The 12768-nt window shown below is 38.8% G+C and overlaps 1 protein-coding gene across 3 annotated transcripts in view; it reads left to right on the top strand.

Moving 5' to 3' along the window:
• The window catches only part of PLCB1 (phospholipase C beta 1), a 668292-nt gene that overhangs the window by 582737 nt on the left and 72787 nt on the right, over positions 1 to 12768 (top strand). For 2 of the 3 annotated variants that reach the window (XM_023626130.2, XM_070247468.1), the window contains exon 31: positions 584 to 670. In XM_023626130.2, coding sequence (XP_023481898.1) covers positions 584 to 670 — 87 coding nt within the window. Of the gene's footprint in view, positions 1 to 583; positions 671 to 10767; positions 10886 to 12768 lie in introns of all 3 variants that reach the window. The other variant, XM_023626131.2, reaches the window with a different exon arrangement.

Here is a 12768-nt window from a genome sequence, read left to right as displayed (position 1 = left end):
TCTCTCAACTCTGCCTTAACAAGAGAAGAAAGCAGGGGGTTTTATAGAGCTAAAGGGCTTTGCAGGAGGAGTTTTGGATAAACAAAGGGGTAATCTATGTTTCTTTCACTCCCAATAAGCCCCTGGGCAATCTGACTTCTGGGTGTCAACAGCAGCCAGGGCCTGGTTATCTGGTGATCCTTGAAGGCATTCTTTTTCTTCTGTAAAACAAGCTCATAAATCCTTGTGACCTTTGAGTCACCCCTCAGGTTAAACAAGAAAGCAGCAAATTGACAAGATTAACTTCTTTTCATCTATCTCTGTGTTGGGAACAAGGTCAAAAGGTCTTATTGAATATTTACAGTAACCCTCAGGTACCTGGTGTCAAGAATCGTATGATCCATTGATCACCCCACCTCCACCCCTATGTACCCATTGTCCAGCCCCAACACTTAGCAACAGTTTCCAAACTTGTAGGGGAATTCTTGACCAGGATATGAAATAATTAAGTATATGTCATAGATCTGAAAAGCTTTCAATTTTTTCTGAAAACATTCACTTGAACATGTAGATGAAAACGACTTTCTTTGTGACTTTCTTATAGTTAGAAGAGGCGCAAAGTAAACGACAAGAAAAACTGGTAGAGAAACACAAGGAGATACGTCAGCAGATCCTGGATGAAAAGCCCAAGGTAAACTGAGCTGAATAATGATACACACTAATTTCATTTTCTTTCCATCCAATTAGAATAAGACCTCCCTAGTTCATGTACCTCCCACACAGTCTCAGATCAGTTCTCAAACGTGAAACCATGTATGTTTCTTCATGATGGTAAAAATCTTTACAGCAATATTCAGTAAGCATTTATCATCAACTGGTGAGCTTTAAAAACTGCAAATGCCTGGAGCCCAGCTCTGGAGATTTGGTTTGCATTGGTCTGGAGTGTGGTTCAGGCATAGGTATATTCAAAGTACCCCACCCACTCCCTGCCAGGATAGAGGGAATTAGAGAAATAAGCCAATCGTCTTCAACTCTAAGTATCTGATGTGATATTGTCATGGCAGACTTTGTCCAGTAGAGGATGTCCTGTACCAAAATCACCCTGGTTTTTATCCAAGAAAATATTCTCCTGAACCAGAAAACAACAAATCTTTTTTTCCCCCTATAATAATAGTTTATTGGGCTCTACTTTAAAATTACCTTATACTTTTTGTTTGGTCAAAATCAAGTGTTTCATGAATATTAACTTTAAACAAACTGAGTATTTCTCATTTGAATACTTTCAGGCTAGCAAAAAGCATCTCAGTTTTAGATCATTCTACCCATTTGATTCATCACCAACTAGTTTTCTGTTTGTGAAAAACGTGCTTTTCCATTTTTCTATCCTTCCATCTGCAGTTTAAAATACCTACTCTAAAAGGTACTGCTATTTCATACAAGTGCTTTTTGAACGTGCAAAGCTCAAAAGTGTTAGTTTTGTTTCTCCGTATAGTCCATTCATCAATTTACTTCTTATGGCATTCTTGTGGCTAATTCTAAATGTATCATTGTAGTTATTTCTGCTTTTCTTCTTTCGTATTTACTGGACAGAACATTTATTTAAGATTTTTGACTCCTAAAGTTTTTAGGCTTGGCAATATACATTCTCAAGCATAATGAAAATCCAAGGATAATAGTTACTTAGATATGCTGCTAATGTTTTTAATATAAATATATGATTTAAATATTTTTAGCCAACCTCTCGGGTTGATTATGCATTCATAAAGTAGAATAAATCTTAACATAATTTCAGAAATTGCTGTGCTTTTCATTTAGGATCGATCTGTTAAAAATGTTCAAATGTTTGGAGCAAAACATCCAGGTTTGGCTGAAATTTAAGAAACATCTTAAGAATAATGAGTCGCAGGTGATACATTTTCCGTCCATGTGTCTGAATTCAAATTTGTCAGTGCTCTGTACACTGATATAAGATACTTAGCTTATGGTTGATATCTCATTAGCCAGTTTTTGTATTTCTGAAAAATCTCTTTTGGGAAATATTGTTATTCCTATAGAATTTTATTTTGCTTTGTTTTTGTTTTTGGTCCAAATACGTCAACTACTTTAGCCATAGGCAAAATGCAGTCACAAATGTGTGTAAATTACATAACTCTCATATAAATAACCCTACAAAGATTTTATGTTGCTGCTTCAAATCATCGTGATGAAAATCAACTTTAATATGCGTTGAAGCACCTTTAAACTTCTTCGTTGGGTATAACCAAACATTAGAAGAACTAATAACTGTTGGGCAATTCATCAGTCAGAGTGCATTCAGCGGCAACTTAACTAGAGAAAACCCAATTAAAACTGGCTTAAACAATAATAAAATTTAGTAAGCCACATTACTGGAAGTTCACAGGTATCACAGTTCAAGGAATGATTTATTCAGTGGCTCAAGAACCTCATCGAGAACTCAGGTATTTTCAGAATTTCCACCATGCTATTCTCAGTTTGTTGCCTTTCATCTCTAGGCTGTAAACCCACAGTCACAAGGTGGCTGCCATAGCTCCATGCATCACAACCTTCCGTATAATCATTCAAAAGCAGAAAAGGGAATGTCTTCATCTTGTAACCCTTTATAAGATTGAGGGAAAACCTTCCTAAGTCTCCCCAATGAGCTTCCCCTCATTAGCTAGAATTATGTCATATGCCCATTCCTAAACCAATCACAGGCATAAGAAAACAAAATAATAGAGGAGAGATAGCAAATGGGTAGGTAATTAACAGTGTGTACCACTATCATCTTTATAGCAATTTTCCATTTCTTCTTTTTCGGCCCTTTAGAAAGAAATCTGAAGTATTTCTATGGATTTTTAGTATTCTGTTGCCTTCATTTAGGCTATAAATAGGTACCATGATGATTTCTCTTTGCTTTTCATCCATGAGGTTGCTCTTATAATCATTTTGTTGTGTCTGGATTTGAAAGTTGCCCTTGAAGATTGTTGGTTCCGTGTCCAACTAAAGCATTTATTGAGAGGTGTTCTTCAGGGCTTAAAAATTTTGTGCTTTGGAACCATGACTTGATTAATAAAATATGAAAATATGACTTTAATATTGTAGGACCCAGTGGCTAATAAAGGGAAATGACCATGACAAGAAGGAGCAATAATAAATAGCGGAGTAAAACAATAAGATCAAGTGTAGGTCATGCAGAGAAAGACCAAAGCACAGGACTGCAAATGTAGGCAAGTGAAAGGCCAGGCCCAGCATGGCGGCCTCCCCTGCTCCTGTAATTGTTGGACGTGGACCAAAAATAGAATGGCACTGGCTTTGAAATAATTCCTCTTCACATCCAGTATTCAAATGGCCTTTGAAGCTTGACATAGATATGAGGGAAATTAACAAAAGCAGAAACAAAATAGAAGAGGAGCAGCTCAAGGAAATGAAACTGACCAACAATATCTGTAGAAGAGGTTAACTGAGTCAGTTCCATTCAGTCAGAAAGATGAGAGGCAGAGTGATTTTATGACATCTCGAAATTTATGAACTCTTCCATCAGCGAATGGTGGCCGAGGAAATTGAGTTGACACTATAGTAGGTAATATTAAAGATAGTTGTAACCATCTTATGAAGAGAAAAGCATGCCAGACTCTGCCAGAGGTTACTGAGGGGAATAGAGTGCCTCCTTCAAGTATTTTGCAGGCAATACAAGCAGTTTTCTAACTAGAAACAATAATGGCTAATCTTTCGCTTACAGCAAAAATATACACTACATGGCATCTTTCTTCTCATTCATCAGTTTCTCTCATACTGTCCGATATAATCGTTTACTTCCTCTTCATCCACTTATTCTAACTAGTGTAATAATGTGCTTTGTGTTCCTAACCTCCTCCTAAACGGGGGGGGGGGGGGGGGGGGGGGAGGGGTGCGGGGGGAGCTCTTTTTACATTCCTATTTTCTCCCAGTGTTACTATTTTGAGCTGTTCTGAACCCCAATTACCATCTGGGGAATTTTCCAAGCCTTTGGTAAGCAAACAACTACGTTAAAGGGGAACAAACAAGACTGAAAAAAAATTTTAACAAAAGAAATTTGAAAAGCCAATTGCTGGAAGACAATAGTTCCGTGGCAAGGAGGAATTCTTCTGGCTAGATTTAGAGCAAGCTAAGACGGAGATTAATTCAAAGTGTAACTTTGCTGACCTTTGACTCAACAATGAGCTCATGATCTGGAAGGATCAACTCAAAATTTACCATCCTGCAACAGAACAGTCATAAGAAAATGTGCCTCAATCAAAACAGGTTAAAAATTCATTTCATTTCCATACATGGACCAAGAACTTTCGTCCTGCTGGTCTGTATTTAATAGGGGACCAAATTTGGCTAGCCACAATGTGAAAGTTTATTTTAGAATGCTCCAATTTGTGACATGCACCAGGCCTTTTTCCTATGAAGAGTCCATTTTTCCCCATTAAAAAAGAGATTCAATGAGTCTATTCCTTTTGTATGTGATTTTTGAAGGCATTGGGAAAAATGGAAGTAGGTGATCCCTTAGAGGCAACTTAGACAAAAGATAAATATTTTGGCCCACACTTTGACGTAAAATTATGTTGTGCATTCCTGTACATAAGTCCCTCTGAAATTTGTTAAGTTACAAACAACAGTAGACATTCTTAAAAGAGAATGCTCAGCTTTTCAGTAGAGTTCCAAATTCTGGAGAAATGAGCAGCTGCATGTTTTTAGCAGTGAAATATTTGATTCAGTCCCTGAGTATATGCTGTTTTCAGTTTTGCTCAAGGTGCATCTTTTTATGAAATCTATAGCTGTAGAGTTCTTAAGACGGATGCAATAAACCCTAGCCAGTCTTTCAACTCAGTGACGTAATTGGTTTCCTTGGGATTTCCATACCCGGGTTTGCCACAGCCAATAAGAAAGGGTTGATTTGTACAAAAGGTGTTAGAAGCAACTCAAGAACAACTGCCAGTGAAGAGGAACCACAACTTTTGTGGTCATGCTCGACTCTGGATTGACTCACTATGAAAAGGGTTTTCTGCCTTTTTCCTGAGCAGAGAGATTTATTTTAACATGTGGAAGCATCGTTAATCAGGAGTTGCCCTATCTGCTGTGAATATTACAATGAATATTGATCACTTTGCAGCTCCTGGCTCTCATGACAGGAAGAATCATCTTTGGAGGGGACTTTTTAATGAACCCTCTCTGTAACCTCATAAAACAGTCGATAAATGTGTGATTTACTTTTTCTCTGACACTTAATTTGTCTTTGATGCTTCTTAGAACACAGGTTTTCTGTTTTAATTTAGCTCATCAGCAGGAGAGCATTCCAGGAAGCTTTAGGGTATTTTAATTTATAGCCAAAGAACATTTCATCACGTAGCTACTGGCTCTTTTTCTTCCTCCACCAGGGGAATATAGGCTGATTTTCCTCATTTCCCCTCTGACACCCTTGTCACAGGATGAGTGACTCATCTCTCTGGGTGAAGTTAGTCTTGTCGGCCCTACCAGTGGGCCCTGAGACAGAACCCTAAATGTGGCTGATATTTCAGTCTTGCCTTCCCAGTGTTCAGGGAGAAAGAGACTAACTTGGGGGTTTAATGTAAAACCTTCATTCTTACATGATTCATTTGTGCCTCCTCAAATCTTTTGCTCCCTGCCAGTACTCAGTGGGCCTTCTCATGGAAGCCAGACCACAGACTCCAAATTGGCTGCCTGTTGACTGTGTTTTGCTCATTGTCAAGTCTTGGTTGACCCACCTAGTGGGGTTTTTTTGGTCTGTTTTTTCTAAGGAAGAAATCTCCTTTTCATTTTTATCAATGCGAATAATTGCCTTTTTAAAAAATAAATAGTTATTTTCTTGAATGGAGAACTTAGACGTGTTAACTCTCCTTCTGGGCGATACTAGAACATCAGAACAGTTTTAACTCCATTTGTCTCCTCTTGATTTATTTTTGAAGTTTATTTTAATTCTATAGACTTCTAAACCCGTAAGACATTATTATTCTATGTTATACATTCAGTGTTTATTTAGATTTATCTACATATTCACAAACTTCTTTGCTGAACATTTTTTCTTGTGTCTCGGACTATATATTTGGGATCATTGTCTTCTCTATCCTTTAGAAGTTCCTTTTATACAGTCTACTGATGGTAAACTCTTTGGTTTTTGTTTCGTTTTGCTTTAATTTTCATCTGAAAATGTCTTTATTTTACCTTCATTCTGGAAGGATATTTTCACTGGGTATAGAATTTTAGGTTGGCAGTTATTTTCTTTTAGCACATTGAAGATAAAATTCCACTGTCCTCTGACTTCCCTTGTTATTGAGAACTTAACTGTTAGTGTAGTTCTTTTGATGATAACTTGTATTTTCCTCCTTTGCTTGCATTTAGGATTTTTTTTCCTATGCTTTAAGCAGTTTTCTATATTGTAGCTAAATACGTGTTTGAGGTGGCTGGATGGATAATTTTCATCAGTTCTGTAAAAACCCAGCTATCGTGTCAGCAAAAATGACTTCCAACCCATTTTCCAGAAATTTCCTTCCATCGCATTATTTATATAAAATAAAATGGACCTTCTTACTCTATCTTCTCTGTCTCTTAACTCTTTTCTCTATTTTCCATCTTTTTCTCTTTGTGCTACCCTGTGGATAATTTTTTTCTAACCCTTTTTATTTTTTAAAAATTGGAACCTGAGCTAACATCTCTTACCAATCTTCTTTTTTTTTTTTCTTTTTTTTTCTCCCCAAAGTCCCCCAGTCCATAGTTGTATATTCTAGTTGTAGGCCCCTCTAATTGTGCTATGTGGGATGCCGCCTCAGCATGGCTTGATGGAGTGGTGCTAAGTCTGAACCCAGGATCCAAACCGGCCAAATCCTGGGCCACCAAAGCAGAGCATGCAAACTTAACCACTTTGCCACAGGTCCAGCCCCACCAACACTTTTTCTAATTCACTGAATCTTTGTTTACACTGCTCTTGTAGTCTTCCACTGGGTTTTTTATTTTAGCTTTGTATTTTATTTAATTCTAGAAGTTCTATTTGGTTTATTTTCAAATCTACAATTTACATGCCTGGCTTATTGTAGGGAAAGTTTCCTGTGAGGTTCCTCATTCTGAGCAGACCACAGGCTTTGAGGTTTGCTCACCCTACAAGCCTGTCAAAAGATGAATTCAAATTTTCCAGCATTAGCAAAAGCCCCTTAGGACAGATGCCACTTCCCTGCTTATTACTCATCTAGGTTTGATACCTCTGCGCTTAGGCCTAAGCATTTTTCAAATTTTTGTGATTCCTCGGTTCTTTAAAGAAGATAGTTTTAATATCAAATCCCACTTTTTTAGTTGTTTTCATTGGGAAGGATAGTCCAAATAACCTAACCAGCCATTACAATTACCAGTCAACGGATCAACAACAATGCATGTGTCTTACAAAATGGCTGCTGCTACCTCCCTCATGAGCTCTCCACCTCTTGGGAGAGACTCCCTTGTAACCCACCCTAACTGGAAACATACAGAAAGGAAACTCTGGGAAATGTAGTTCAGCCTAGCCAAGCTGGCACATTACAAAACCATCACACCATTATTTAAAATTCAGAAATTTTCTTATTTAAAAAAATTAATTTCCCTTTAAAAATTAGATTATATGATTTCAGTGAGCCAACATGTAAACAAATCTCTAAAGCTGAGAAGAGGCTGCCCCTTAGGCTTGTGTGGCATTGCCCAGGCTGCTTCATGGATTTCTGTTATCTGTTGACCCCTGTAAGGCAGCTGAGTTTGAGATTTAAACAAAATTGCAACTGAGATTCACATAAATGCCATTGATTCCTCCCCTTTTTCTCTACCTACTAATTTTCTTTCTCCTTCCTTTGTCCTTATTTTCCTTTCCAAAGGATAAGAAAATGTGGGAGTATGGTGATGGGTGTATTGGATGGGAGGGAGGGGATTCAAGGAGAATACTCAAATACCCACCACCTGCTGGAGTAGAGAGTGTATGTGTTGATGGGGTTCAGAGTCTTCCCAGGAAGCACTGAGTTTAATGTCAGGAATAGGATGAGATAGTCTTTAATCCCATTGACGTTCATCTGCCCACCTACCATAAACAAAAAAGGCCATACAACCACTCATGGCCCACAAAACCTTTACTTCTACTTCTCCTTCTACTCTGTGTGCCTGTCATTGTGCACCATTTATATGAATTTTGCCAATACTAATTACCGTTGTCCCTCAGTATCTGTGGGGATTGGTTCCAGGACCCTCACAGATACAAAAATCCGCAGATACTCAAGTCCCTTATATAAAATGGTGTTGTATTTAAGTATAACCTTTGCACATCCTCCCATATACTTTAAATCATCTCTAGATTACTTATAATACCTCATACAATGTAGATGCTATGTAAATAGTTGTTATACTGTATTGTTTAGGGAATAACGGCAAGAAAAAAAGTCTGTACGTTTTCAGAACAGACACAGCCATCATAGGCCTTCCCATACGCAGTTGGTCGAATCTACAGATGCAGAACCCACAGATATGGAGGGCCGACTGTAGATGTTTTATTCCCAGTGTATCTCTAGTTTGTTTTTAAAGCCCTGCTTTGTTATAACCAGAATAATGAAAATAGTCAAACACACACATCCTAAACACTTTTAAAAGTAAAGAATGTAAAAATTTAATTGATCTCAGGAAACCACTACCTGATCTTCCAATGGCCTTCAACATTTTAAGGGGAAGAATGGCCAAACTCAAACCAAGAGAAATATTTACCTGTGGCAAGTGCCTGGCCACTGGGCTGAAAAGATGATGAAGGAAGTTTCACTTCAAACTAGGAAAGCAGTTTCTAAGAGCAGGAGTCACATTCTCTATGTTCCATATCCTACACCTGAGGCCAAATTAATGTGACAAATCTACCACTTGGAGTCCTGCTTAAACATTTTCTGTCAACAAAAATCGATTGACACAAGTCTTCTGAATTTATTAGAATCATTTGCTAAGGATGATCTTTGAATTTGACAAAGAGGTCTTTGAATTTGTAGCTGAAACCAAGGCTCAAATAATATTATCATATTCTAAAGAATTTCATATTTCAAAGAGTTTTAGCAATTGAGGTAGGTGCTAATGTTTGTGATAGACTAGTAAACAGTTCGTCACATTCCTGGATTGAATTCTGTTGGATGGATCCTCCACTCCCTGCCCTCTGTGACCATCACACACCCACACGTACTTTCACATATACTCAAACACAAACAACTTCATACAACTGAGGGGAAGTTTAGCATGTTTAACCATTTTGGCATCAAAATGGATTTTGCCCTAGCTAATTATGCTAGCATATGGAAAATCATGTCTAGGATAGTAGCCAGCATCGTGTATGTGTTTTTGGTGACATGTAGACAAAAGGAAATATGTTGTCTTCTAGTTTGAAAAGGATTTCTTTCCTTTTTCTTTGAACCTTACACATTATTATCTTTTAAAGTAGTTCTTGGGTTTTGGGAAATACACAAAAAGCTATTGCAATTCTCAAATTTATTATTGGGTCTTTGTTTTCGGTGAAATCAAAAAACCCTATGACTTGCAAAATATTGTAAAGCAGTTAGGACATGTTTATACTTGTAAAGGTGCCAACTGCAGCACAACCACGGGAGCCAAAGCCACCACCATCTCTCACCTGGATTTCTAAACCAACTCCTAACTGATCTTCCTGCTGCCACGTGTGCCCGCTCACAATCTATTCCCAAAACAGCAGCCTTTTAGAACAGAAATCAGGTCACTCCTCTGTTCAAAACCCTTTCACAGTCCCCATCTCTCTCAGAATAAAAGTCTGCAAGGTCCAACGTGATCTGGCCCTACTTTGCTGATCTTCTCTTCATTTCCTCTTTGACCTACTCTCTGCTCAGGCCACCCTGGGCTCTTTGCTGGGTCCCAACAAGCCAGGCCAATCCCACCTTGGGCGGTTGCATGGACTATTTCCTCTGCCCAGAATGCTTGCCTCCCAAGTGTCTGCTTGGGCAACTCCCTCCTGTCTTTCAAGTCTTTGCTCTAATCTGTCTTCTCAAAGAGGCCTTCCATGATCACTCTATTGAAATTTGCAACCCCCCTCCACCACTCTCCCATCCCTGGCATCTCCTCTCCCTTTTATTCTGCTCTACTTTCTGTTTTTCATAGCATTTATCACCTTCTCTCATTAGGTCATTTACTTCTTTCTTAAATGTGTCATCCAGTTTTGGTCCCTCCCCATTAGAATGTAAGTTCCATGAGAACAGGGGCTTTGACTATTTTGCTCACTGATGCTCTTGAGTTCTAGACACCCAAGAACAATGCCTGGCACATAATTGGTGCTCAATACCAATATTTTTGGAATGAATGACTTCTATAGAGGGCTAACAAAGTTAACTTCATGTATTAAAAAATAGCTCTCTCTCTTTGAGAGAGAAAAGTGTAGCCGTTACGCCCCAACTCATTGGGCTGCTTTGTTCATCTGCTGTCAGTAATTCAATACAATCTTTTCTTGGGTTTCTTGACAGTAGTGGGGTTTTGGGGAGAATTTCTTAAAAGTAATAGCTGTGATCACATTTAACATCTTATTCCTACAAAGGGTAGGGAAGAACCAAGGAGAATTCAATTGCCAATCCTATTGCATTTGTGGTAGGAAGTGTTGGAATAGACAAAGGAGTGGGAGGTTTTAAATCTCCATTCTAGAAGGCACTTCAAGAGAGCTCCCAGACAAACAATTTGAAACAACAGATGACTTAGAAATCAATTTCAATGCCACGAAAATGACAGCCTCCCTTTTTTTCCACACAGGGGGATGGTTCCTCCTCATTCTTGTCGGAAACTTGCCATGAGGATCCCTCTGTGTCCCCCAACTTTACTCCCCCCAACCCTCAAGCTCTCAAGTGGTGACTACCATCCTTCCGGCCAGGTAGGACTGGATGGGAGGGGTCGCTTTTGAGAGAAGGGTGGCATGTGGCCATCTGGTTCACAGGCATCGTGGACTTGCTCCTTTGTTCTTCATCCTCCCTTTCTCTACATTCCCATCTTTTTCCTGCTGTATTTCCCAGCCACATCCATGATGTGCTCCTCATCTTTATCTGTCTTCTTCTGGTATTTATTTCTTCATCATTGTTCTCTCTCTTCCTGACATAAATTCCATTCTTCCGTATTGTCTTCTTCTCCTTTCTTCTTTTTGTTTCTCTATTTGCAAAATTGGCTTCCTTTTTGACCTTGACCCTTCTCTCTTACACTCACACTATTATTTCCACTTTTGAAACATTTTTTAAGTTCCTACTTCACACAGCACTGGTTTCCTACAGTATTATTATCTTAAAACCCAATGGATTGAATGAACTCTCAGGGAGTATTCTCAACCCACTCCACTCATCACATCCCTCCTTTTAAAAATCCAGCAGAAGTCATTGTATTCCCACATGGTATATTGAGTTAAGGGGATAGCTCAGGATTTCCTGATTCTCTAGAATTAAGAGCTCTTGAAAATATCTCACTAATAGGGATGCTTGGGCCAGGGGCTACTGGTTGGAGCAAAATGAAGTTTGAAAATTAGAAAGGACTTCAACTTGCTGAAGGAGATGCATCATGAAATCTATTGTATTCCTTTTGCTAATAAGAAAACTGGCCTAAGCTATTTCAAATGGGTATGCGTTTCAGGGAGAAAAGAGGCATTATCGTGATTATAAAGAAAGCAAACTTCTATTCTGATGTATTGAAAACAGAGTTCTACAGTGAGGCTTAGAGTGTTTTTGTCTTCAAGCACTTGTTGGTCTGTGAAGCAGTACACTTTAGAAACATGTCAAAAGAGTAGTGAAAACAACTTTACTGAGAAAGAGATGTAAGTTCTTCCTCTTTCTCTACGTCAATTGCCACATACAATGATTCTATAGCTCAATGCTTTTCACATTTTAATGAACATATGAATTACCTGAAGAGTCTGAAAACGCAGATTCTGACTCAGGGGGTCTGGGTGGGACCTGGGATCTGCATTTCTAACTAGTTACCACGAGATGCCCTTACTGCCACTTTTCTATGGACCACATTTGACCAGCAGGGGTCTAGTACATTCCTACCTCCTGACTGTAGCACCTGGAAGGAGATGCTCTAAGCTGCCTGCATTGTGTTTTGTTGCGTTTAAATTTTTTGGCCTAATCATGAGCCTGACCCTTTGATATCTTTTTATTTTCTACTACTGACTGTGATACTAGAAAGAGAGAGGCAGAGAATGCCGTTTGAGAGCAAAGCCACAGCCTGGCTATGAATTCTGTCCATGTCCTCCCAACAGTGACGATCCCGTTCCTGTGGTGGCCTTCTGATAACGCCCACATGGGAAGGCAGGGCAGAGGAGGGGCAAGTCCTACTGACTTCTCCACGAAGGCTTTAGGGAGACCTTGGAAATGTCTTCGTTTGGCTGTAAATGTTTAGGCTATCTTTTAAGTCATCAATTATAAGCATCGTTGGGTTTTTTTGCTTTTGCATTTATTGTTGCTGTCCTGGTAATTTTGAGAGTTATTCGGAAACATTTAATACCGCAGTAGAATATTGAATTCTCTCAGAGGAGGTAAATGACAGTGGAGCTCAGAACACATGACTTGGGTTTTGGTTTTTTAAACAAATGCAATAGAGACGTAAATGTTATATTTTGGTTGCTGTGCGCTATCAGGCTTGTGATGGCTGGTTCACAACTTGTATTCCCTTCAGAATGTCAACTGAGCTTCCTGCTTAACAAAAATATTTGTTTTCAAAAGAGATAGCTATTCCCAAAATACCTGGACGTGAAAAAATCTTTAATCTCTT

This window comes from Equus caballus, chromosome 22 (assembly GCF_041296265.1).
Source record: "Equus caballus isolate H_3958 breed thoroughbred chromosome 22, TB-T2T, whole genome shotgun sequence".
NCBI classification, from domain to species: Eukaryota; Metazoa; Chordata; class Mammalia; order Perissodactyla; family Equidae; genus Equus; species Equus caballus.
This window is presented reverse-complemented; position numbering and strand designations above follow the sequence as displayed.